A 27984-nucleotide genomic window follows, 5' to 3' on the forward strand; every position below is an offset into this window, starting at 1 on the left:
CATTTCTACTCAAATATTAATCTTGGATTGAAGAAAAGAGTAAGAGTAGAGAAGTTCAAATTAGAAAATAAACAGGAGACTTGATTTTTATTTTTCATTGAAATTAAGTAGATAATTTGGAAGTGAGAAATGCAACAGGACTATTGGCTTTTCCAAAGTAAGAAACAAACTGGTTGTGTTGGGTTCAAATATCATATTTTTCTGTGAGTAAAGATATATCATAGAAGAAATTTCTGAGACAAGAAACAGTAACTAGGAAGAGTAAAATCCAAAAGTTGTCTTTTATTTGTGATAGCATGGCCCACTGATTTATCCTGTGAATCATGAGAATGGACATTTTCAGGCCTTCTTCCAATTCATCTACTATTGCAACCTCTGAGGGACCATGATTTCCTTAGTCAAAATTCTTTACTAAAAGTTTCAAACTTGGCCAAAACATCCCAGTCAGGAAGTTGATACTTTAGCTCCTGTTGTCTTTTTGGCTGAAATCATGGTGCCTCTGGCTAGAGAAGATTCAAAACATATTTTCCGACTTGTTTTTAAGCAGAACACAGGGCCTCAGATGCAGAGCCTAAGGGAAAAAGAAAGTTCCACAACTCTCATTGATAGTGGAGGAAGTGTCCTGAAGAACTTTTGGGTGAATAATGTGACAGCAGCACTCATTAACAGTCAGAGGCACAAAATGTTCACAAGCCTGTGAACTAAATATATACCTATTGGGCGTCATTGGATATGTCTCCATCTGTTCTTTGGATGGGCAGATATACATGTTAATAGGATGTTCCGGATTTTTACCTTTGTGTTCCTGTATTTTCCCATTTTTATGTGTGCCTTTACTGACAATGAATGCTATGTAAAAAGCAATGATTATTTTTACCATGAAGGAGATGTGACAATTGGTGCACTTTTCCCTCTTCATATTTTGTACACAGGCAACACACTTACTGATCAATCTTTTCCATATAATTTTCAAGACTATCATATACAGTAAGTACAATTATTAATTCTAAGAATTCAGAATCCTTATGATTTATTAGATATAGGTGTTAAAACTTCCCTTATTTTTTCACAATCCTTTTTCCTTTCTCAAATCTCCTCAAGTGTTTTTTTGTACTTCTTTTCCTCTTTAAAAGGAAAAGTGATATTTTATGTTATTAATTTTTGTTTTCCTCGTTGTTATTCAATATCCATTATCTTTTGTGTACCATGTGTGTAACACAAGATTATTTGAATATTTTAAGTGTTATAATTTCAGAGTATGGATAAGTTAATCTAAGTATGACCATGAACTTCGGGGTTTTCTTGAAGTCCAGATATACTCTTGAGGGAAGAGATCATGTAACTGAGTGAAGAGACACCTGACTGCCTATAATGTTGCTAGAGTGACATATCCTGACTATTTTATACACAGCTGATTTTAGAGGAAGGCTGTCGCCATTAAAATTTGTAAGCACTTTCTGATCTATACACGTCTTTTTCTATTTTTCTTTCTTTTTTCACTTAATTGTATTTTGTGTGTGTGTGTTGTCCTAAACTTTTTAACTCTCAGACAGATGTAAAAATTTTATCTGCTTCCCATATGTTTCTAGTGTTTTCCCTCCTTTATGTGTATGTGCTCCTAAAATACACTATCTTGCAGGATGGCCACTTCAGAGCATTGTTAGAGTTTTTTGAAATTTGCAATATTAAAAAATAGCTTCACAAAAGTCTGATTTCTTAGGAAAGTAATGACAAGTATTAAGTTCTTTCTTTTTACAGAAGAGATAGAGTGTACTTATACAAAGTTTATATCTGGAATCTCTATGGATCAATGGTAAAAGAGCATGATGTAGAAAATAGATCTTGTCAATATCTGTGAACATATGAGAAAATCAGTAGGAAGATAATGGATAAGAAGACAGGAAGAAAACATACTTATGAATGTGAATTGTGCTCAGTGTGACATTGCTGTGTAATTGTTAAATCCTTGGTGTGGTGTTTAGTAAAATAGATCAAAGACAGCAGACAAAGAAATATGTTCAGAAGTAAAAACTATATTTTTATAAAGTTTATTTTTATAGTCTAAGTTTATATAATCAAAAGTAAAATCAAACATGTCCATTACTAGAAAAGGGTATTTTCACTATTAAATATTAACGATCTTGTCTTATCAAATTCACAGACATGTTTTTCTGCATACACTCATATTTGTGTTATATTTTCCCAAGTAAAAGAATAGAAAAATGGAGTTGCTGGAAGTTTTCTAGGACATTGCTCTGGTGTCTAAAAGTGATCCAAGATTGATTTGTCCATTTTATCCTTCCATGTATTAGCAGTGAAAATAGTTCTACCCCTAAATATATCTTTATCCTGAGTACATTTCTCCACTCTTGCCTGTGACATTATAATTGAGGTCTCTATATCCGTGAATTGCAGCCCTGTGATCTTTCCTTCATACACAGTTACAATGGTCATTGAATATACTCTAAATCTTTTTAAGGAGGTCTATCATGTATTTGGGCTGTGTTCATTTTCTGAGAAGTATCAATGTGGTGTCTACTTTATTGAATTCAGTGATATTTTGTCATCTACACTTTACACTTTAACTGGCACTTGGGTTGTATTTTCTAGGTCTCCCTTCCTCTGGACAATTAATAAAAAAACTCTGATATACAAAGGTTGTTTCCAGCATAGCTGGAAACACATACACAAACAGCAATTTAAGTGTGTATCACATTCTCTGATTTAAGAGATTTTATCATGGTTTGCTTAGGTGAGTGTTGATAGCAGTCATTGTCAACACTGTGGAGATTTTTCTACCATTTACCTCAAATTATCACTTGCAGAAATAGATGAAGATTATAGTAATAGATGAAGAAAATATCTAGGCCTTTGTAGGTTAATTTTCTTTTAAATTAACAGATGAAGAAATTATTGAACTGTTATATTCTCTATCATTATTCTAATAAGAATCTAGTAAGTAACCACTTATTAAAATCATTTTTGAGTATCATTAGCTTATACCCTTATTTAACTATTATTACCAATTTCTTTTTTTATTGGATGTTTTCTTAATTTAAATTTCAAAAGTGAGTCCCTTTCCTGATTTCCCCCCTCCTGGAAGGCCCCTGTTCCATCCTCCCTCCACCTGCTTCTATGAGGGTGTTCTTCTACTCATATACACACTCCAACCTCCCCACCGTTGATTCCTCTACACTGGGGAATCTATTGAGCATTTTTAGGACCAAGGACCTCTCCTCCCATTGATACCTAACAAGGCCATAATCTGGTACATATGTAGCTGGAGTCATTTGTATTCCTTGGTTGATGGCTTAGACCCTGGGAGTTCTGGTGTACTGGATGATATTGTTCTTCTGATGGGGTTGCAAACCACTTCAAATCCTGAGGTCCTTTCTCTAAGTCCTCTATTGGGGACCCCACACTCAGTCCAATGGTTGGCTGTGAGCATCCATCTTTGTATTTGTAAGGCTCTGGCAGGGCCTCTGAGGAGACAGCTATATTAGGCTCCTGTTACCATGCACTTCTTGGCATCCACAATAGTGTCTGGGTTTGGTAACTGTATATGGGATGAATTCCCAGGTGGGACAGTCTCTGGATGGCCTTTCCTTCATTCTCTGCTATACACTTTATCTTCATATTTGCTCCTGTGAGTATTTTGATTTCCTTCTAATAAAGACCAAAGTACACACACTTTGGTCTTCCTTTTTTTTTTTTTTTTTTTTTTTTTTTTTTTTTTTTTTTGAGCTTCATGTATGTCTTAGTCAGGGTTTCTATTCCTGTACAAACATCATGACCAAGAAACAAGTTGGGGAGGAAAAGGTTTATTCGGCTTACACTTCCATTCTGCTGTTCATCACCAAGGAAGCCAGGACTGGAACTCAAGCAGGTCAGGAAGCAGGAGCTGATGCAGAGGCCATGGAGGGATGTTCTTTACTGGCTTGCCTCACCTGGCTTGCTCAGCCTGCTCTCTTATAGAACCCAAGACTACCAGCCCAGAGATGGTCCCACACACAAGGGGCCTTTCCCCCTTGATCACTAATTGAGAAAATGCCTTACAGTTGGATCTCATGGAAGCATTTCCTCAACTGAAGCTCCTTTCTCTGTGGTAACTCCAGCTGTGTCAAGTTGACACAAAACCAGCCAGTACAATTGACCCCTTGTCAACTTGACACACAAACACATCACTAGTAAGCCTCAATCCTTAATTTCTTATTCATCCCCAAGATCTAAACGACTTTAAAAGTCCCACAGTCTTTACATATTAAAAGTCAATCCCTTTAAAATGTGCAATATCTTCTAAAATCCAAAGTCTTTTTACAATTAAAAATCTCTTAACTGTGGGCTCCACTAAAACAGTTTCTTCCTTCAAGAGGGAAAATATCAGGGCACAGCCACAATCAAAAGCAAAAGTCAATCTCCAACCGTCCAATGTCTGGGATCCAACTTACGATCTTCTGGGCTCCTCCAAGGGCTTGGGTCACTTCTCCAGCCATGCCCTTTGTAGCACACCCATCATCCTCTAGGCTCCAGATGCCTGTACTCCACTGCTGCTGCGGCTCTTGGTGGTCATCTCATGGTACTGGCATCTCCAAAACACTGCATGACCCCTTCAGTCCTGGGCCTTCAATTGCAACTGCGGCTGCACCTTCACCAATGGCCTTCCATGGCCTCTCACAGTGCCAAGCCTCAGCTGCTTTACATGACCCCTTCATGCCTTCAAAACCAGTACCACCTGGGTGACCCTTACATATTACCAAGTCCCACTGCAGCAGGAGTACAACCTTGGCCATATCTGGAACACAGCCTCTTTGTGCTTTCAGAAAACACTTCCCAGAAGATGTCACCTCAATGATGCTGGTCTCTTCTTAATCACCACTAATTTCTTAGCTCCAGCTAACCAGCATCAATAGTCCCAGTAATGCAAAGTTTTTGCTTTGGTAGTTCTGGTATCTTGTTAATCACAGCTGATTCTTCAGCCCCAGCTAACCAGAACTACACAGAATCTTCACAATCAAAACAGCAATGGCCCTGAAAAGAGTCTTAAATTTTCCCTCTGAAATTTTACAAACCAGACCTCCATCTTCTGCAGTGTTCTCAACGTTATCTTCCAAGCTCCTACACAACATCCGGCAGAGCTTTTAACAACGGATGGATCTTCAAGCCCAAAGTTCCAAAGTCCTTCCACAGTCCTCCCCAAAACATGGTCAGGTTGTCACACGAATACCCCACTCCGCTGGTACCAATTTGTCTTAGTCAGGGTTTCTATTCCTGCACAAACATCATGACCAAGAAACAAGTTGGGGAGGAAAGGGTTTATTCGGCTTACACTTCCATTCTGCTGTTCATCACCAAGAAAGCCAGGACTGGAACTCAAGCAGGTCAGGAAGCAGGAGCTGATGCAGAGGCCATGGAGGGATGTTCTTTACTGGCTTGCCTCACCTGGCTTGCTCAGCCTGCTCTCTTATAGAACCCAAGACTACCAGCCCAGAGATGGTCCCACCCACAAGGGGCCTTTCCCCCTTGATCACTAATTGAGAAAATGCCTTACAGTTGGATCTCATGGAAGCATTTCCTCAACTGAAGCTCCTTTCTCTGTGGTAACTCCAGCTGTGTCAAGTTGACACAAAACCAGCCAGTACAATGTAGTCCATGAATTTTTTCTAGAATGTTTGGAGCCTTTGAGGTAATATCCATTCATCAGTGAGTACATACCATGTGTGTTCTTTTGTGGTTTTGTGACTTCATTCAGAATAATATTTTCTAGTTCCATCCATTTACCTAAGAATTTCATGAATTCATCATTTTAATAGCTGATTAGTACTCTATTATAGAAATGTACCACGTTTTCTGTATCCATTCCTATGTTGAAGAACATTTGGGTTCTTTCCAGCTTCTGGGTATTATAAATAAGGCTACTATGAACATAGTGGGTCATGTGTCCTTATTGCATGTTGAAGCATATTCTGTGTATATGCCCAGGAATGGTATAGTTGGATGCTCTACTATACCATTCCTGGATATATGGTAGTGCTATGACCAATTTTATGAGGAACTGCCAAACTGATTTCCAGAGTGGTTGTACCAGTTTGCAATCATACCCGCAAAATAGGAGTGTTCTCTTTCTCCACATCATTGCCAGCATCTGCTGTCACCGGTGTTTTTGACCTTAGCCATTCTGACTGATGTGAGGTAGGATCTCAGGGTTGTTTTGATTTGCATTTCCCTGATGACTTAAGGATGTTGAACATTTCTTTAGGTGCTTTTCAGACATTTGATATTCCTCAGTTGAAAATTCTTTGTTTAGCACTTTATCCCATTTTTAAATAGGGTTATTTGATTCTCTGGAGTCTAACTTCTTGAGTTCTTTATATATATTGTATATTATCCCTCTATTGGCTGTAGAAATGGGAAAGATTTTTTCCTATCTATTGGTTGTTGTTTTGTCCTATTGACAGTGTCCTTTGCTTTTCAGAAGCTTTGCAATTTTATGAGTTATATTTGTCAGTTCTTGATCAATGGCATAAGCCATTGATGTTCTGCTCAGGAAAATTACCCCTGTGCCCCTGTGTTCAATGCTCTTCCCAACTTTTCCTCTATAATTCTCAGTGTATCTGGTTTTATTTTCATATTGTCTAAAACAGGTCTAGAAAGTTTAATCTCATATTTCTTGGTGGGATGTTTAGTTTTATGTCAACTTGAAACTACCCAGAGTCATTATAGAGGAGGAAGACTATCGAGTAACTTCCTCAATAAGAACAGGAAATAGTCAGGCTTATAGGGTATTTTCTTAATCATTCCTTGTTGTGGGAAGGTCCATTCCATTGTGGTGAGATGTCACTTTTGTACCTGTGTTCTTGTTTTCCATAAGAAAGCAGACTGAGCAAGCCACAGTGAGCAAACCAATAAACAGCATTGCTGAATGACCAGTGGATCAGCTCCTGTGTGCCTTGTGTGCAGGGTCCTGCCCTACTTGAGTACCTGTTTCTTGGTGGGATGTTTAGTTTTATGTCAACTTGAAACTACCCAGAGTCATTATAGAGGAGGAAGACTATCGAGTAACTTCCTCAATAAGAACAGGGAATAGTCAGGCTTATAGGGTATTTTCTTAATCATTCCTTGTTGTGGGAAGGTCCATTCCATTGTGGTGAGATGTCACTTTTGTACCTGTGTTCTTGTTTTCCATAAGAAAGCAGACTGAGCAAGCCACAGTGAGCAAACCAATAAACAGCATTGCTGAATGACCAGTGGATCAGCTCCTGTGTGCCTTGTGTGCAGGGTCCTGCCCTACTTGAGTACCTGTCCTGACTTTCTCCAATAATTAACAGCAAGAAGAAGTATAAGCTAAATATGTTGCAATATTTTCTATCAACATGAGATATGCTAAAGTCATCTGAAACTGGGAACATCAGCTTAAAAAAATGTCCCCATAAGAGTGGATTGTAGGAAAGCCTGTAATTGGCTTAGCCCATTGTGCTTGAAGCCATTCTGAAGTTGGTAATCATAAACTCTATAAGGAAATAGGATGAGAAATACATTATGAGCAAGCCAGTAAGTTGAACCCCACTATGAACTCTTTATCATCTCCTGAATTCAGATTTTGGCCTAGTTTCATATTCTGTCCAGATGTCTTTTAGTGGTGGATTATTATGTATAGATATTCGCCTAGCAAAACTTTTCCTCCCCATCTTGCTTTTGGTCTCCCCCAATCCCGCTCCCCAACCCACCCACTCCCACTTCTTGGCCCTGGTGTGCCCCTGTACTGGGGCATATAAAGTCTGCAAGACCTAGGGGCCTCTTTCTTCCCAATGATGGCTGACTAGGCCATCTTCTGCTACATATGCAGCTAGAATCACGAGCTCTGGGGGTACTGGTTAGTTCACATTGCTGTTCCACCTATAGGGTTGCAGAACCCTTCAGCTCCTTGGGTACTTCCTCTAGTTCCTCCATTGGGGGCCCTGTGTTCCATCATATAAATGACTGTGAGCATCTACTTCTGAAAAAAATTATCTTTTTCTTTTTACTTTGTTTTTGGTCATGGTGTTTCATCCAAAAATAATAACTCCAACCAAACCCTTTCGTTTACCCTTAAAAATAGTAGTGTATGGGGAGTTGGGTGGTGTGGGGGTTGTTTCATATGTAATTTCACTGTTTTACTGTTTTTCTTTTTTCTTTTCACACAGAGATTCTCTAACTCATATAGCCCAGCAGTCCTAAAACTTACTTTGTAGACAAGGCTAGCAGAGATCTGTGTGCCTCTGCCCCACAAGTGCTGGGAATGAAGGCATGTACTACTATTCCCAGTGAAACATCTCCACCCTTCTCTGCTTCTTTCTTCTTTCTTTCCTTGCTTGAGACATGGGTTTCTTGTGTAGCCTTGGGTGTCCTGAAACTCTCTATGTACACCAACTGGCCTTGAAATCTGCTTTTGACTCTTGAGCAGTGGCATTAATGGTGTGTGCCATCAAATCCAGGTTCCCTGTTTTTTGCAATAACTCTTTGATTCCTTTAACAATTTTCCTGCTTGTTTTCTAAACACACAAACAAACACATAAGAAAAAGACACAGAGACAAAGAGACAACAAGCTTGGATCCCTATGGGTAGTAATACGGGAAGAAAAAAAGCAAAAGGAGAGAAAAAGAAAAATAGATCTGGTCATTATAAGAAAATGAAGATATTGCACATGTTCATAAACACACAGATACTTTAAATATACTAAAAAATGTTTAACAATCTATATCATGGAGAATTTAAACTCATTGAATGAAAAGAAAGATAAAGTGTCAAGTAAACTGTATTGCACTTAAACTGTTTTAATTATCATATATGAATGGTACATATTTATAACAAACTGTGATTTCTCAAAATATGAATCTAAAATAAATCTTTGAAATAATGATCCTATCTTCTTATCATTGCTAACCTTGGATCATGCTGCTTCATCATGAAATATGTAGTGGTGAGTGCATGGGATAATGTGTTTGTAAGCCTTTGCTTACATGTATGAAATTGTCAAAATTATACATATCATATTTATATATGTATACATTTAAATATATACTGTCTACTGACAAAAATTATTTTTATTTTTCTTGTTTCTCACAATTCTGACAAACTGCCCCTCCATTAGATATACTTTTTAAATTTTTATTTTTGCCTCAAAAAGCATTTAATCTTTACTGGTCTCACAAAAAAAATTTTGACCATATTCTCCCACACCACTCCATCCTCTCATCCCCTCTTTTGACCCTTATTTTCTTACCAAAGTAACTTGTTACGTTTTTTTTTTGTTTTGTTTTTGTTTGTTTGTTTTTCTTTTTTTTTGTGGGTGCAGTGAACTTTATTGATGGTATGTATTCAAGAGAGTAGGGGGGCTCCCTAGGCCCCTCCTGTTATTATGGGGGTCTGGGATGGAAATTGTGAGGGAGATGCTCAGTGTTGGGGGCCGAGTTGGGATAGGGCCTCTCTCTTGCTCAGTGTCCTTGCTGGGGTGGGTGGTCCAGGGTTTCTTACTCCTTGGAGGCCATGTAGGCCATGAGGTCCACCACCCTGTTGCTGTAGCCATATTCATTGTCATACCAGGAAATGAGCTTGACAAAGTTGTCATTGAGAGCAATGCCAGCCCCGACATCGAAGGTGGAAGAGTGGGAGTTGCTGTTGAAGTCGCAGGAGACAACCTGGTCCTCAGTGTAGCCCATGATGCCCTTCAGTGGGCCCTCAGATGCCTGCTTCACCACCTTCTTGATGTCATCATACTTGGCAGGTTTCTCCAGGCGGCACGTCAGATCCACGACGGACACATTGGGGGTAGGAACACAGAAGGCCATGCCAGTGAGCTTCCCGTTCAGCTCTGAGATGACCTTGCCCACAGCCTTGGCAGCACCAGTGTGGATGCAGGGATGATGTTCTGGGCAGCCCCACGGCCATCATGCCACAGCTTTCCAGAGGGGCCATCCACAGTCTTCTGGGTGGCAGTGATGGCATGGACCGTGGTCATGAGCCCTTCCACAATGCCAAAGTTGTCATGGATGACCTTGGCCAGGGGGGCTAAGCAGTTGGTGGTGCAGGATGCATTGCTGACAATCTTGAGTGAGTTGTCATATTTCTCGTGGTTCACACCCATCACAAACATGGGGGCATCGGCAGAAGGGGCAGAGATGATGACACTTTTGGCTCCACCCTTCAAGTGGGCCCTGGCCTTCTCCATGGTGGTGAAGACACCAGTAGACTCCACGACATACTCAGCACCGGCCTCACCCCATTTGATGTTAGTGGGGCCTCGCTCCTGGAAGATGGTGATGGGCTTCCCGTTGATGACAAGCTTCCCATTCTCGGCCTTGACTGTGCCGTTGAACTTGCCGTGGGTGGAATCATACTGGAACATGTAGACCATGTAGTTGAGGTCAATGAAGGGGTCGTTGATGGCAACAATCTCCACTTTGCCACTGCAGATGGCAGCCCTGGTGACCAGGCGCCCAATACGGCCAAATCCGTTCACACCGACCTTCACCATTTTGTCTACGGGATGAGGCTGGCACTGCACAAGAAGATGCGGCTGTCTCTGGAACAGGGAGGAGCCTTTTTTTTTTTTTTTGAGTCAAGTACAGTTTATGTTCTATGAGTACTATTGTCACTGGAACTTTGCTTTGAATGTGGTTGACTTCCTCGTAGTCACAACAGTGAAGTAATTGACTATCTCTCACCCAATAACTATCAAATCTTAATAGCATCTTGGCTTATGGAGACATTTCATGCCTACATCCTCCATGGTGATATTTTCTCTTGTCTGAGCACACATGGTCTTCAATGTGCTATCATAATGATGCTGGGTTCAAATGTGCAACTCTTGTGGACTGAAAATATTCTTTCCTTGTGGTTATCCACAAGCTTTGGTCTTTACAATCTTCCCACTTCTTTTCTGCCATGATTACTCAGCCTTGTTGGGAGGAGTATGATATCTAACCCATTTATGGATTAGCATTACATATTCTATTATTATGTGTAACATAATTTATATATTATTTATCATTTACTATAAAAAATATTTATGAGGAGGGTTGATGGATGCACTAATTGATGGGTACATTAATAAGTCATTAGTTGCTGATTTTGCTAAAGCATAATAAGAGAATTAAGTTATCCCTGTAGAGCTATGACTTGTCTTACCACAAAGTTTTGACATTTTCATAGTGCAATGCATGTTTTCTATTCTATGGAGTGAATCTTATATTAAATCAGACAAAGATTGCATCCAACTGTAATATGTGTGCCCATTTTAATACCAGACAACACATGAGATAAACCCAGTCATTACTATTTACCTCATGGTTTATAGGCCGATGAGAAACATGATTATTTTATTTTACTTGGTAGCATGCATAGCATCTTTCAGCACTATGAAATGTAGCTAGGAGCAATAAAGTAGGTGAGTAACTGTGTGACTTCTCCATGTTTTGTGAGTCAAGTATGTAGTACTCTCAGAAATGGAGACTTTCCATCAAGTCCTACAGGATTCTATCTTGTGTCTAATTGATAAATATTCTAGATAAGAGCATGAAAGATGTTTGATATTTGACTTTCTTTTTTAATTAGGTATTTTCTTCATTTACATTTCAAATGCTAACCCAAAAGTCCCTCATACCCCTTCCCCCACTCCCCTACCCACTCACACCCACTTCTTGACACTGGCGTTCCCCTGTACTGAGGAATATAAAGTTTGCAAGACCTAGGGGTCTCTTTCCCAATGATGGCCAACTAGGCCATCTTCTGCTGCATATGCAGCTAGAGACATGACCTCCGGGGGTACTGGTTAGTTCATATTGTTGTTCCACCTATAGGGTTGCAGATCCCTTTAGCTCCTTGGGTATTTCTCTAGCTCCTCCATTGGAGGCCCTGTGTTCCAACCAATAGCTGACTGTGAGCCTCCACTTCTGTGTTTGCCAGGCACCAGCATAGCCTCACAAGACACAGCTATATCAGGGTCCTTTCAGCAAAATCTTGCTGGTGTATGCAATGGTGTCAGCATTTGTTGGCTGATTATGGGATGGATTCCTGGGTGCAGCAGTCTATACACAGTCCATCCTTTCATCTCAGCTCCAAATTTTGTCTCTGTAACTCCTTCTATGGGTACTTTGTTCCCAAATCTAGGGGGCAAAGTGTCCACACTTTGGTCTTCGTTCTTCTTTAGTTTCATGTGTTTTGCAAATTGTATCTTGTGTCTTGGGTATTTTAAGTTTCTGGGCTAATATCCACTTATAAGTGAGTACATATCATGTGAGTTATTTTGTGATTCGGTTACCTCACTCAGGATGATACCCTCCAGGCCCATCCATTTGCCTAGGAATTTCATAAATTCATTCTTTTTAATATCTCCATTGTGTAAAAGTACCACATTTTCTGTATCCATTCCTCTGTTGCAGGACATCTGGGTTCTTTCCAGCTTTTGGCTATTATAAATCAGGCTGCTATGAACATAGTGGAGCATGTGTCCTTCTGACCAGTTGGAACATCTTCTGGATATAGGCCCAGTAGAGGTATTACAGGATCCTCCTGTACTACTATGTCCAATTTTCTGAGGAACCTCCAGACTGATTTCCAGAGTGGATGTACAAGGTTGAAATCCCACCAACAATAGAGAATTGTTTCTCTTTCTCCACATCCTCGCCAGCATCTGCTGTCATCTGCTGAATTTTTAATCTTAGCCATTCTTACTATTTTGAGGTAGAATCTCAGGGTTGTTTTGATTTGCATTTCCCTGATGATTAAGGGTGCTGAACATATTTTCAGGTGCTTCTCAGCCATTCAGTATGCCTCAGGTGAGAATTCTTTGTTTAGCTCTGAGCCCCATTTTTTAATAGGATTATTTGATTTTCTGGTGTCTACCTTCTTGAGTTCTTTATGTATATTGTATATTAGTCCCTTATCTGATTTAGGATTGGTAAAGATCCTTTCCCTATCTGTTGGGGGCCTTTTTCTCTTATTGATGGTGTCTTCTGCCTTAGAGAAACTTTGCAAGTTTATAAGACCCCGTTTGTCGACTCTCGATCTTACAGCCCAAGCCATTGCTGTTCTATTCATGAATTTTTCCACTGAGCCCATATCTTTGAGGCTTTCCCGCACTTTCTCCTCTGTATCTTTCACTGTCTCTGGTTTTATGTGGAGTTCCTTGATCCACTTAGATTTGACCTTAGTACAAGGAGATAAAAATGTACCAATTGGCATTCTTCTACATGAGAACCACCAATTGTGCCAGCACCATTTGTTGAAAATGCTGTCTTTTTTCGACTGGATGGTTTCAGCTCCCTTGTCAAAGATCAAGTGACCATAGGTGTGTAGACTCATTTCTGGGTCTTCAATTCTATTCCACTGGTCTACTTGTCTGTCGCTATACCTGTACCATGCAGTTTTTATCACAATTGCTCTGTAGTACAGCTTGAGGTCAGGCTTGGTGATTCTACCAGAGGTTCTTTTATTGTTGAGAATAGTTTTTGCTATCTAAGGTTTTTTGTTATTCCAGATGAATTTGCAAATTGCCCTTTCTAACTTAGTGAAGATTTGATTTGGAATTTTGATGGGGATTGCATTGAATCTGTAGGTTGCTTTTGGCATTTTTACTATATTGATCCTGCCAATCCATGAGCATGGGAGATCTTTCCACCTTCTGAGATCTTCTTTGATTTCTTTCTTCAGAAACTTGAAATTCTTATCATACAGATCTTTCACTTCCTTAGTTAGAGTCACGCCAAGGTATTTTTATATTATTTGTGACTATTGTGAAGGGTGTTCTTTCCCTAATTTCTTTCTCAGCCTGTTTATCCTTTGTGTCGAGAAAGGACTGACTCGTTTGAGATAATTGTATATCAAGCTACATCACTGAATCTGTTTATGAGGTTTAGGTATTTTCTGGTGGAATTATTAGGGTCTCTCACACACACACACACACACACACACACACACACACACACACACACACACTATCATATCATCTGCAAATAGTGATATTTTGACTAGTTCCTTTCCAAAATGTATCCCCTTGATCTTCTTTTGTTATTGGATTGCTTTCCCTAGGACTTCAAGTACTATGTTGAATAGATAGGGAGAAAGTGGGCAGCCTTGTCTAGTCCCTGATTTTAGTGGGATTGCTTCCAGCTTCTCACCATTTACTTTGATGTTGGCTACTGGTTTGCTGTAGATTGATTTTATCATGTTTAGGTATGGACCTTGAATTCCTGATCTTTCCAGGATTTATCATGAATGGGTGTTGGATTTTGTCAAATGCTTTCTCATCATCTAACGAGATGATCATGTGTTTTTTTGTCTTTGAGTTGGTTTGTATAGTGGATTACATTGAAGGATTTCCGTATATTAACCCATCCCTGCATCCCTGGGATGAAACCTACTTGGTCAAGATAGATGATTGTTTTGATGTGTTCTTGGATTCGGTTAGCAAGAATTTTATTGAGTATTTTTGCATCGATATTCATACGGGAAATTGATCTGAAGTTCTCTATCTTTGTGGGGTCTTTCTGTGGTTTAAGTATCAGAGTAATTTTCGCTTAATAGAATGAATTGGGTAGAGTAACTTCTGTTTCTATTTTGTAGAATAGTTTGTGAAGAACTGGAATTAGATCTTCTTTGAAGGTCTGATAGAACTGTGCACTAAATCCATCTGTTCCTGGGATTTTATTGGTTGGGAGACTATTAATGACTGCTTCTATTTCTTTAGAGGATATAGGACTATTTAGGTCATTAGTCTGATCCTGATTTAACCTTGGTACTTGGTTATCGGTTTAGAAATTTCTACATTTCATCCAGGTTTTCCAGTTATGTCAAGTATAGCCTTTTGTAGAAGGATCTGAAGGTGTTTTGAATTTCTTCAGCATATATTGTTATGTCTCCCTTTTCATTTCTGATTTTGTTAATTAGGATGCTGTCCCTGTGCCCTCTAGTGAGTCTTGCTAAGGGTTTATCTATGTTGTTGATTCTTTGAATAGTTCTTCTTGTTTCCACTTGGTTGATTTCGCCCCTGAGTTTGTTTATTTCCTGCCTTCTACTCCTCTTGCGTGAATTTGCTGCCTTGTGTCCCATAAGTTTGGGTATGCTGTGGCTTCGTTTTCATTAAACTCTAAAAAGTCTTTAATTTCTTTCCTTATTCATTCCTTGACCAAGGTATCATTGAGGAGAGTGTTATTCAGTTTTAACATGAATGTTGGCTTTGTAATTATTTTTGTTGTTGTTGAAGATCATCCTTGTTCCTTGGTGATCTAATAGGATGCATGGGAAAATTTCAAAATTTTTGTATCTGTTGAGGCCTGTTTTGTGACCAATTATATGGTCAATTTTGGAGAAGGTTCCATGAGGTGCTGAGAAGAACGTATATCCTTTTGTTTTATGATAAAATGTTCTGTAGATATCTGTTAAAATCATTTGTTTCATAACTTCTTTTATTTTCACTGTGTACCTGTTTAGTTTCTGATTCCATGATCTGTCCATTGATCAAAGTGGGATGTTGAAGTCTCCCACTATTGTTGTGTGAGGTGCAATGTGTGCTTTGAGCTTACTTAAGTTTCTTTAATGAATGTAGCTGCACTTTCATTTGGAGTATAGATATTCAGAATTGAGAGTTCCTCTTAGAAGATTTTACCTTTGATGAGTCTGAAGTGCCCTCTTTGCATTTTTGATAACTTTGTGTTGGAAGTCGATTTTATTCAACATTACAATGGCTAGTCCAGCTTGTTTCTTCAGACTGTTTGCTTGGAAAATAGTTTCGCAGCCTTTCACTCTGAGGTAGTGTCTGTCTTTTTCCCTGAGATGGGTTTCCTGTAAGCAGCAAAATGTTAGGTCCTGTTTGTGTAGCCAGTCTGTTATTCTATGTCTTTTTATTGGGGAATTGAGTCCATTGATATTAAGAGATATTAAGGAAAAGTAATTGTTTCTTCCTATTATTTTAGTTGTTAGAGTTGTCATTCTGTTCTTGTGGGTGTCTTCTTTTAGGTTTGTTGAAGGATTACTTTCTTGGTTTTTCTAGGGCATAGTCCGTCCTTGTATTAGTTTTTTTCTGTTATTATCCTTTGAAGGGCTGGATTCGTGGAAAGATATTGTGTGAATTTGGTTTTGTCACGGAATACTTTGTTTTCTCCATATATGGTAGTTGAAAGTTTGACTGGGTATAGTAGTTTGAGCTGGCATTTGTGTTCTCTTACTGTCTGTATAACATCTGTCCAGGCTCTTCTGGCTTTCATAGTCTCTGGTGAAAAGTCTGGTGTATTTCTAATAGGCATGCATTTATATGTTAGTTGACCTTTTTCCCTTACTGCTTTTAATATTCTATCTTTATTTAGTGCATTTGTTGTTCTGATTATTATGTGTTGGGCGGAATTTCTTTCCTGGTTTAGTCTATTTTGAGTTCTGGAGGCCTTTTGTATGTTCATGGGCATCTCTTTCTTGGGCAGTTTTCTTCTATAATTTTGTTGAAGATATTTGCTGGCCCTTTAAGTTGAAAATCTTCATTCTCATCTACTCCTATTATCTGTAGGTTTGTCTCCTCATTGTGTCCTGGATTTCCTGGATGTTTTGAGTTAGGATCTTTTTGCATTTTCCGTTTTCTTTGATTGTTGTGCCGATGTTCTTTATGGAATCTTCTGCACCTGAGATTCTCTGTTCCATCTCTTGTTTTCTGTTGCTGATGCTAATATCTATGTTTCCAGATTTCTTTCCTAGGGTTTCTATCTCCAGCGTTGTCTCACTTTGGGTTTTATTTATTGTGTCTACTTCCCTTTTTAGGTCTTGTATGGGTTTGTTCAATTCCATCACCTGTGTGTTTGTGTTTTCCTTTAAGGACTTCTACCTCTTTAGCAATATTCTCCTGTATTTCTTTAACTCAGTTATTAAAGTCCTTCTTGATGTCCTCTACCATCATCATGAGAGATGCTTTTTAATCTGAATCTAGCTTTTTGGGTGTGTTAGGGTATCCAGGACTGGCTGAGGTGGGAGTGCTGGGTTCTGATGATGGTGAATAGTCTTGGTTTCTGTTAGTAAGATTCTTACATTTGCCTTTTGCCATCTGGTAATCTCTGGAGTTGGTTGTTATAGTTTTCTCTGATTGGAGCTTGTTTCTCCCATGATTCTGTTAGCCTTTATCAGCAGACCTGGGAGACTATCTCTCTCCTGAGTTTCAGTGGCCAGAGTACACTCTGCAGGGAAGGTCTCCTCTTGCAGGGAAGGTGCACAGATATCTGGTATTTGGACCTGCCTCCTGGCAGAAGATGAAGGCACAAAACAGGCCTGTTCCAGAAGCTGTGTAGCTTCTGCCTGTGTCAGAAGCTGTGTACCTTCTCTAGACCACACTCTCCTGCACAGACTAGTCTCTGAGGGATCTGGGAATCAAAATGGCTCCCTCAGGTTCTCCAGCAAAGTCCTCCCAGGTGGGGCAGATACCTCACCTGTGGCAGGGAAGGTGCCAGTATGTCTGGAGCCTGAAACAGTGTCTGCCCCAGAAGGGGTGTCACTTCTGCCTGTCCTAGGAGCTGTGTAGTTTCTGTAGTCCACACTCTCATCTGTGCAGACTAGTCTCTGAGGGATCCAGGATTCTCTGGATATTTGACTATCGTAATGTGACTCAGAATTGTTATTCTAATTGTATGGGATTTCGCTGCTATTTACATATTCATGGTGGGTTAATTTTGGTACTAGTGGTTTTGATTTCAGAATTTTTTTAAATTATTCTTTCACCCTTTTCTATAGTCCAGTCCTCATTTCCTCCTGGTCTTTCCCATGACCATAACCTATCCAATAACTCCTCCCCCTTCTCTTCAAGAGAATGTCCCCACCCCCCACTCTCACCCGACAAGACCACCCCACTCCCTGGTGGGGGCATGACATCTCTCAAGTGGTTGGTGCATATTCTCTCACTGCAGTCAGTCCAGGAAGTCCTCTATTGTATCTAGTGGATCAGTGTTTGAAATACCTCAGGGATCCAGGTCTGTTGAGACTGCTGGAATTTCCATGGGGTTGCCATCTTCCTCAGTGTCCTGCATAGTACATTTTTACTTAAAATATATTCATAGCTACTCTTTGCATTCCTATTTTAGTCTTTGTAGTGTCTCCTGCTCTTTATGAGTTCTCTGATTGCCATGATTTCATACTAATAAATACAACTGTGTCCTTACATATTTGTTTTAAATTATGATATACACAAGTTCTTTTGTTTGATTTTGTGTCATGTAATTGGAAAAATTCCACTTGGTTTAAAAGAAACACCTCAGGGCATCTATTCATTTCAAAAGCTTCCCAGAAAAGAATTGTAGAGGAGGGCAAAACAAAAACAATATTCTTTGACCTGTCATGCATGTTAGATATGACATACCAGGTGCTTCTTGAATGGCAAAAGGTATTTTAGAAAAGTGGTGGTGAAGTGCAAAGTATCTGAGATGCAAACGTTAATTGAAGAAAAATAGAGGACAAAAACAAAAGTTAAAAAAATTGTGACTAAAATGACAGAATTATGCAGAAAACTTCTACATCCAAAGATGCCATTTGTTTTCTTTTGATGTATGTTTAGTGGGGAAATATTCTCCTTCCCTGTATATATGTAAAACATAATGATGCTTTTTTATATACACTGTGAAAATGTCTTATGAGATATTTTTGTATTCAATTGAAGAAAAATTTGCAAAATACAATCTTAAGGGAACAGCTTTGGGAACAACATACCTTGACACTAAATTGGAATGCTCTTTGTTTGTGTGTCTTTGGCATCATCAAAGGTCTAATTTTTTTTCTCATAACATATTATTACCAACAGTTGCCTAACAAGGTAAATTCCTCTAGTTTCAAGTTGAGAATCTGAATTCAAACCTCCCAAAGATCATGAATATACCCTTGTTATCTAACAATTATATGGAAGATAGAATAGGCAGAGGTGACTCCCTGCAAGTTTGCTGGCGAGAGTCCCGGGCTTATGTGCTGAAAACAGTAAAGGAACTGTGAAATCAGTTGACATGATACACTCTCTTCTCCGAAGCACTGGAAAAATGTCTTAATGATTTTGAAGGCAAGTTTGTTTACAGAGTGTGTTCCAGGAAAGCCAAGGCTATATTGTCAGATTTTGTCATAGTCAATTAAATAAGTCAGTAAGTCAATACTTAAACAAATGATGAATAGACACCACTAAGAGTCTGGAGTAACCATGGGTATCCTTCTCTGACTTGCACTCATGGTTCATGAAACTGATGAACTTATAATGGCACAAAACCTCATTCTATGTAAGTGACACTCATATACCTCATAAATACATACAAAGTTGAAAAAATGTGGGTGTAGATTCATAAAAATGAATCCTATCCATTGAGTAGCAGAGGCAGGAAGTTATTCATTAGTTCCATACCAACAAGTTCTACAGAGTGTATTCCAGACCACCCCATTAAAAAAATCATAGAAATGGCACCTGTGGTAATATATTATTTATATGAATTGTGTGCTATTTTTAAAGTGCATATTTTCACAGAAATGTAGGTGATAAGATCTACATATATTGTCCTTTGAAAATTGTAGAGACTGAAAGGCCAAGACCCAAACAAGTGTTATGATGTTTTTCAGAACATTAATCCTTATTCACTGACAGTTTTAAAGAATTTTTCCCTGCATGAAAGTTAAATAAAGCAATATGATGATAAATTAGAATTTCAGAGACCATAGTTAATTAGTGTGGAATATTACTAATATCATCTGCTTAAAACACCCACCTTAATTCCAGACATTCATGAGAAGTTATTATAATAATTATTCCATAGAAACATTGGCACTTTCACTATAAAACCACTGCGCTAAATAGAAAAGTTGTATGGTCTATGGCTTCTTCCTGTGTAATTTGTAAAATCTATACAGGTATAAATTTAAGAACTACCTGTTTGTTCTGGCCCTGGTGTTTGCCATTGAAGAGATCAACAGGAACCCTGATCTTCTACCCAATATAACTATTGGATATGATATCTATAATATTCCATTTACTGAAAAGAATATTCTTTATAGTGCCTTTCTTTGGCGCACAGGGATAAGTCATCCCCTTCCTAACTGTGACTGTGGTCACAAGAGGACGTCACCTGCTGTACTCACAGGACCATCATGGTCAGCATCTGCCCACATTGGAACATTTCTACAACTCTACAAAATACCTCAGGTGAGGAATGGGATGTAGGACCTAGGAAACAAGTACCCTTTGTTGACCTTATGTGTCTGTAAATTTAAAATCGCGGCAATGGAGTCAATCACATATCAAAGAAATGTATGAAGATACTTTATATTACATTTATATCTACATTACTTAGAATGAAAGTAGAGGTGGGTAAGATAAGCTATATAATTGAAGACCTGTCAGTATTTTTTGTGAAAAAAAATGTAATGGGTTTACAGGGCAAGTCCATTTTCATCTTGACTATTTAATATATAATTGAAGACCTGTCAGTATTTTTTGTGAAAAAAAATGTAATGGGTTTACAGGGCAAGTCCATTTTCATCTTGACTATTTCTACCTGTAGATTTAACACTAGGATTTTGTCTGATGCCAATGTATTTTGTTATCTCTTCAGCTCACTTTTGGACCTTTTGATTCTATCTTGAATGACCGAGCTCAGTTTAATTCTCTTTACCAAATGGCCCCCGAAGACACATCTCTGCCATTTGCCATAGTCTTTTTGTTGCTTCATTTCAGCTGGTCCTGGGTTGGTCTGATCCTCCCAGATGACCACAGAGGGACTCAGATTCTTTCAGACTTAAGAGAAAATATGGAGAGTCATGGTATCTGCATAGCCTTTTTGAAAATGATCTCTGGCACATGGAATGCATTTTCCAATGCATTATGGAAAAGTATGGAGAAGATTGAGGAATCATCAGCAAATGTCATAGTTATTTATGGAGACATTATTTCTGTACAAGGTTTAATGCTACATATTACACAACTGTTAGTGACATGGAAAGTCTGGGTCTTGAACTCTTCATGGGATGTTGATAGCCACTCTGATTATTTTATGGTAGAGTCATTTCATGGGAGTCTTATTTTCTCATACCACCATGAAGAGATGGTTGAGTTTATGAATTTTGTCCAAACAGTTAATCCTTACAAATACCCAGAGGACAACTATCTTCCTAAGTTTTGGCATTTGTTTTTCAAGTGCTCATTTTCTAAATTTGATTGTCAGCTTTTGGAGAACTGCCAACCCAATGCTTCTTTGGATTTACTTCCAAGACACCTTTTTGACCCAGCCATGAGTGAGGAAGGCTACAATATATACAATGCTGTGTATGCTGTGGCCTATAGTCTCCATGAGATGAATCTTCAACAAATACAGACCCAACCATATGCCAATGGAGAAGAAATGGCATTCTCCCCCTGGCAGGTAGTATCACTTCCTGTGTTTTATAATGTAAGCAATGAGGCATTTTTGCTATTTCTTTTTTAAAAAATATTTTTATTATGTATTTTCCTCAATTACATTTCCAATGCTATCCCTTATTATTTCTTAAGGCATTAAAATTTAGCATCATATGTTTTAGACTATGCTGTCAATAAGCAAGAGAGGGAATATTGTCTCTCTGTCTGGAGATTAATGTTAAATCCCAAGTAAGTATTCTATATAAATGGAGTGTGAAGAACAAGAAAATACTTAATTTAATATTGAATTCATGTAACAATTTGCCTCAGTTTTTGTAATATCTTCAATGTGAAAATTGAGAGGTTTTTTTTTTTTTGTATATAGTGTCAGAGAAGCAGATAGAGCAGTATATCTTTAAGAGTCAAATGCTTTTGAGCACTACCACAAGGTAATAAATTGAAGAATCAGTTTAAAGTGTACTTCAGACTTTCAGGTCCAATTTTTAATGACAGAAGCTCTAAATATATTCCAAATTTGAATAGGTGGGTTTAGCTAACCAAAGAAGTAAAATTTAGCTCAATTTATGTAAATTGGTGTCTTGATGTCTTAGATGTGTTTAGTTCAAATATTTATCTTATACAGAATTAGACTTTTGAAATTTAATGTACTTCAATCCAAGTATCTTTCATTACTCAGCATCTTAGACAGTTCCTTTACCGATGCTTATTAGCACATGGACTGAAATGTTTTGAGAGCCAGGGGACAATACTGTGGGTCGTTAGGGTTCCTCAGGAGAAGATAATGTGTCACTGAGAGAGGAGACCCAGGCAGGGTTATCAGGAGAATCACATGGCTCTGTCTACCTAGCAGTCAGTTTGGTACTTCATTTATATAGGTTCCAGGGAAGAAAGAAAGCCTAATGATAATCCAAGAAATACAGATTTTATAATTTTGACTCCAGACATGGTTTTGATTTTTCATTACATTGTTGGACTTAGAAGAGCAATTAAAGTTAGAAAGTACAAATAAAACAGGTTTAATTTTTTTATCTACCCTGTATTAGTCAGGGTTCTCTAGAGTCACAGAACTTATGGATAGTCTCTATATAGTAAAGGAATTTATTGATGACTTATGGTCTGCAGTTCAATTCCAAACTATGGTTCAGTAGTAGCTGTGAATGGAAGTACAAGGATCTAGCAGTTACTCAGTCCCACATGGCAAGCAGGCAAAGAAGTGAGAGCGAGAGTCCCTTCTTCCAATGTCCTTATATGGTCTCCAGCAGAAGGTGTTGCCCAGATTAAAGATGTGTTCCACCACACCTTTAATCCTAGATGATCTTGAACTCAGAGATCTCCCTGTCTTAATCTTCTGGAATCCATAGCCACTATGCCTCAAGATCTCCATACCAAGATCCAGATCAGAAACTTCTATCTCCCAGCCTCCAGATTAGGGTCACTGGTGAGCCTTCCAATTCTGGATTGTAGTTCATTCCAAATATAGTCTAGTTGACAACCAGGAATAGCCACTACAATCCACCCTTGTCAACTTGATACAAATAATATCTCATGTTCACATGAAACAATAACAAGGTTGTGAATATGCCTAACATGATATAACTATCCCTCATACAATTGCAAGCACATTTGTAAATTTACAATGGGGCAATGTCCCTTGGGAACATCCTTTTAGTGTCTCAACTTAAATACAAATTGATGTTAAAGAAATTGGAAGAAAGACAAATATATTCGTTAGCAAAATAAGACAGAAGCATTCATATTACTTTATAATCCTTGTTTCTGCAACTGGTTAAGTGGCCTTAATTGGTATTTATAACTACCTTCCTCTACTACCCATTTTGTATTTCCTTCACCTTCGGCAAGCACCTCAGCAGGTCTTGGTCCTTTTCCTGGAGGATTGACCCGTACCTTCATTCCTGATGGGTCTGCATCCTTTGTCATCCTGCTTGTATTAGACTGTTGTAGTTTCCCATTGACTTTAATCACAGGACATGGTAGTACTAAGAGACACCCTAAGGGATCTCCTACATTCCAGACATAATCTTGCTTTCCTCCGTTGTAAAGAGGTAACCCAATTTCCCCATTGTAATCTGGATCTATCACCCCTCCTAACACTGTTATTCCTTTTTTAGCCTGTTGGTTTAAGGGCATTAGAAGCCCAAAATGACCAGGAGGGTGTCTGAGCTTCTAGTTCAATGGAAAGTTTGTTGTAGCTCCTGGTAGGGGCACCCCCAGCCCCTTTTCAGCCAAAACTTCTAGGCCAGCAGAACCTAGAGTTATGGGGACAGGAAGCAAAAATTTTCCTAGAGGGTTGCTAGGAGTGATAGTGAGTGGAACTATTCCCTTTTTCACCCCTTGATTCCTGGACCCATGGATCCTGGCTATGGGGGAAACTGTACCATATATCAAACGCTGATTCAAAGCATATACTGCCTTCTGAAGAACTATATCCCAGCCTTCCATGCTGTTACCATCTAATTGGCATTGTAGCTGCATCTCCAAAAAGGCCATTCCATCTTTCTATCAGACCAGCTGCTTCAGGATGTCACCATTAGCCATGGAGTGCCATTTGATTGCTGTAATTGCAAAGGGTGATATCTGCGCCCCCTTCCAGAAGTATCTCAACATATGCTAGATTTTCTTCCACAGCAGTAATGAGAGGTGTGTTCCCCGTCTGTGGGTGCTGAAAGTCAGATTCCCAAGGACTGAGTGGGCATCAGGAATAGGGCCACAAATGCATCCCACATCACCCCTTGAAACCACTTCAAGGAAATCATGAATCGGTTTGTTTTTGTTCATCTTGCTGGTTCCATATAATTTCCAGCAAGTGTTGAAGCTGCTCCAGATCACCTTGCCACGAGCTTAGTAGGAGCTGCATTTGGGGGGCCTGGATTCCCTTGCCGGCCAAGAGATGTCTCTGGAAACCCTGACTAAGACATACCCTAAATCTCCTATTCAATGAATTTAAGGAATGTATCCACAAAAGCAAACATATTTATTATATGACAGCCTGCTTTTAAGCTTACAGTATTTGCAGTTTTAAAGCACACCAGATAAATAGAAAATATCTGAACTGATTGTTTCATGAATAGCAAATACTAATATGCAATGGGTTAATTTATATCATTTTATCATTTCTAGTGTTAAATAGTAACAGTTTATTTTAGTAAATCTATCTCATTTACTGAGTTCTATTCCTCCATCGGTATATTGTATATGATGCCATATGCTTAAACTACATTTTCAGAGAGCTCTAAGTGTAATGTTAAAAAATTTTCTAGAGTCAGATACCAGTTTTCCTGGACAGTTAGTGTTTGTCAAATATTTCTAAGCTTAACCTGTTTCATCTATAATGTTTGGGTTTGCTTAGGGCCAGATACTGAAGAAGGTTCCTGGAGTCATAGCCTCATTTAAAAATTCTAGTTTTGTGCATAGCTCTGCTTCTCACAACCTCTAGGACAGAAAGAAGACTTCCAAATAGTACCAAAGAAAAGTATTTCATGAAAAAAAAAAGAAGGAAGAGTAAGTTTATGACTTTCCTAAATATTTAGACATAATTTTCTCAGGAAAAGACATATAATAAATCAATGCAGAAAGTTCCCAAGAATGCAAGAGGCAGAGACCAAAACCAAAAAACAGAAAGACAGTGATCTAAGAATTTGGCTTACCTTTGCTGGAACTGTGACAAACAGCTGTTTTGGCTTCATGACTTTCACCATTTCCATTGGACATGGCTGTTTCAAATGAGATTCTTTGTAGTGCTTTAAAAAAATCTTTTACTACCTCCTATGTTTTACAGCATATGTTTTTGCATTTCTTTTAGCTTCACCCTTTCCTAAAGAACACGATAATGAAAAGTCATGTGAGAGGAGACACAGTAACGCATGGGGGAAGAAACTTAGATGCACAGTATGACATTCTTAATTTTTGGAATTTTCCAAGTGGTCTTGGATTAAAGGTGAAAGTAGGAACCTATTCTCTAAGTGCTCAGCACAGTCTACATTTCTCTATATGTGAACAGATGATACAGTGGCCTATAGGGTTTACAAAGGTGAGTTGTGACTTCTCTTACTGCTCTAACCTTTCATAAAAACTAAGGTAATTCTCAGGATGTCATGACCATTAAACTCTCACTCACTACAAATAAACATTGAACTACCAATAAGGATTTTCATATAAAAACAGATAACATAGACTATTATTCATTTCTGACTGTGATCAATGAAAATGTTTATTTTTTAACTTTGTTAATGCACATACATTTCTTAAAAATAGAGTGTCTATTAGTTACTGCCTCGGAATACTGATAGGTTAATTTTGTCGCGTAGGTGAAGAAATTGCAGTATGGTAAGGTGTTATTTTAATTTCCTAGTCTCTGAAAAGGCATAATTGTATGACAAGTGTGTGTGTGTGTTTGTGTGTTTGTAGGTATGTATTGCTTGACTTGCTACTTCATGTAAATCACCAACAAAAGCAACTAAAGGGAGGACAGATTATTTTGACTGACGCTGTGAGCACTCATTATATTGTGGGAAAAGGATATTTTAAAAGCAGAGGAGGTGATGACAACATTTTCAGAGACTGGAATTAGAGCAAACTTAGAGATCAACAAGTGTGACTGCTCAGTCGTATGTCTTTTTCATTCTGTGTGTGATAGTGTCTTGCAAAATACTTACCCTCATTTTGTGGTGGTTCTTTCTATCTCAGGTAGGTGCCTGTGTAAAACTACTAATGAAGACGCATATGATTTACTTCCATGATGAATCGAAGACCTGTAAAGTTGTCAGTCAACATTAGCAACCACTTTCAATACAAAAGTTCCCCCTGTAGCCAGTATGCATAGAGACAATTTAAATCAGAATGCATATATTGACTTCCTTGAACACTACTTTAAACACCTATAGTTATTGATGTCTTCAGAAATTGGTCCAAGACTTAAATATGTGGGCCATGTAACCCAAAACTTGATAAACATAGCAATACCAACTCTCATTAGCTTCAATTGTAAGTGTAAGCATTTGAAAAGTAACTGCTCAATTATACTCAGACATTCTCTATTTACTCAGATTTTTCAAAGAAGTCCATGCATTTGCTAATAGCTTTCATTTCTCTTAGATTCCTCAGTCTGTGTGCAGTGAGAGCTGTAGGCCTGGATTCAGGAAAGCTGCCCAGGAAGGCAAGGCTGTCTGCTGCTTTGATTGTATTCCCTGTGCCAACAATGAGATTTCTAATGAGACAGGTAAATACAGACTGCCAGAGAAGATTCCAGCTTGCCCACAGGAGTCTGCCTTACCTAGGCAAATGGGAGAATACTGGAGATAAGTAAGAGATTATCTCTTATCCCCCAATTAGAAATTTAAGCATTGCTATTAGTTATTTCCTTTTGAAATCACACACTCTAGGTATTGAAATCCTTGACTTACATTGATTACATTTTCCCCTGAATACTCACCTTTCCCACAAATTAGTGGTCTGTTTATTCCACCATGAACATAGTGTTTTTTAGCACCATTTCTTTATATTTTCAAACAATACTCAGTCGCATGTAAAATTCACTCAAAACTCAGTGTCTTAGTCAGGGTTTCTATTCCTGCACAAAACATCATGATCAAGAAGCACTTGGGGAGGAAAGGATTTTATTAAGCTTATACTTCCACACTGCTGTTCATCACCAAAGGAAGTTAGGACTGGAACTCAAACAGATCAGGATACAGTAGCTGATGCAGAGGCCATGAAGGATTGTGGCTTACTGGCTTGCTTTCCGTGGCTTGTTAAACCTGCTCTCATATAGAAACCAAGACTACCAACCTAGGGATGATACCACCCACATTGGGCCCTCCTGCCTTTATCACTAATTGAGACAATGCATTATAGCTGGATCTCATGGAGGCATTTCCCAAATGAAGCTTTTTTTCTCTGTGATAACTTCAGCCTGTGTCAAGTTGACACACAAAACCAACCAGTACACTTAAATTCCTCACATTCCCTATCATTTTTTCCAGTACGGGGATTTTTGTTGTTGTTTTATACAGTAGGTGACTAAGCAATTAGGTTTGATTTCTCCAGTATATATATTTAATCTCTATCATTGCTAAGTTTCTTTTGTTTTACTTATTTCATGTTATGTGTTTATTATAATGTTTTTTTTGTTTTGGCTTATTCGAGATAGAGTTTCTCTGTGTATCCCTGTCTGTCCAGGAACTCACTCTGTAGACCAGGCTGTCCCCGAACTCAGAAATCCACCTGCCTCTGCCTCCCAAGTGCTGGGATTAACTTTGTTTCCCTTTTATTGAACATAGATTCTTTTCTCACACAATATAATCTGAAAATAATTCCCCTCCCTCCATTTCTTCAAGATTCCTTCCCACTTCCTCTCTCATCCATATCTACTTCTTATCTGCCTCTCATTAGAACTAAACATGTTCTATGATGTAACAAAATATAATAAAATAAAGTATAATAATTTTTTTTTGGTTTGTTGAGACAGGGTTTCTCTGTATAGCCCTGGCTGTCCTGGAACTCACTCTATAGACCAGGCTGGCCTCAAACTTAGAAATCTGCCTGCCTCCGCCTCCCACGTGCTGGGATTAAAGGCATGTAC

At 38.6% G+C, this 27984-nt stretch overlaps 1 protein-coding gene and 1 pseudogene across 1 annotated transcript in view; one reads left to right on the top strand and one right to left on the bottom strand.

Moving 5' to 3' along the window:
• The first annotated feature begins 778 nt into the window (after nt 1-778).
• The window catches only part of Vmn2r60 (vomeronasal 2, receptor 60), a 79306-nt gene continuing 52100 nt past the window's right edge, over nt 779-27984 (top strand). The window contains exons 1-5 of the mRNA NM_001105057.1: nt 779-987; nt 19883-20174; nt 20584-21390; nt 25207-25434; nt 26499-26622. Of these exons, the coding sequence (NP_001098527.1) occupies nt 779-987; nt 19883-20174; nt 20584-21390; nt 25207-25434; nt 26499-26622 (1660 nt within the window). The remainder of the gene's footprint in view (nt 988-19882; nt 20175-20583; nt 21391-25206; nt 25435-26498; nt 26623-27984) is intronic.
• Nucleotides 9314-10529, bottom strand: Gm2308 (predicted gene 2308; annotated as a pseudogene).

This window comes from Mus musculus, chromosome 7, assembly GCF_000001635.26.
Source record: "Mus musculus strain C57BL/6J chromosome 7, GRCm38.p6 C57BL/6J".
Classification (NCBI taxonomy): domain Eukaryota; kingdom Metazoa; phylum Chordata; class Mammalia; order Rodentia; family Muridae; genus Mus; species Mus musculus.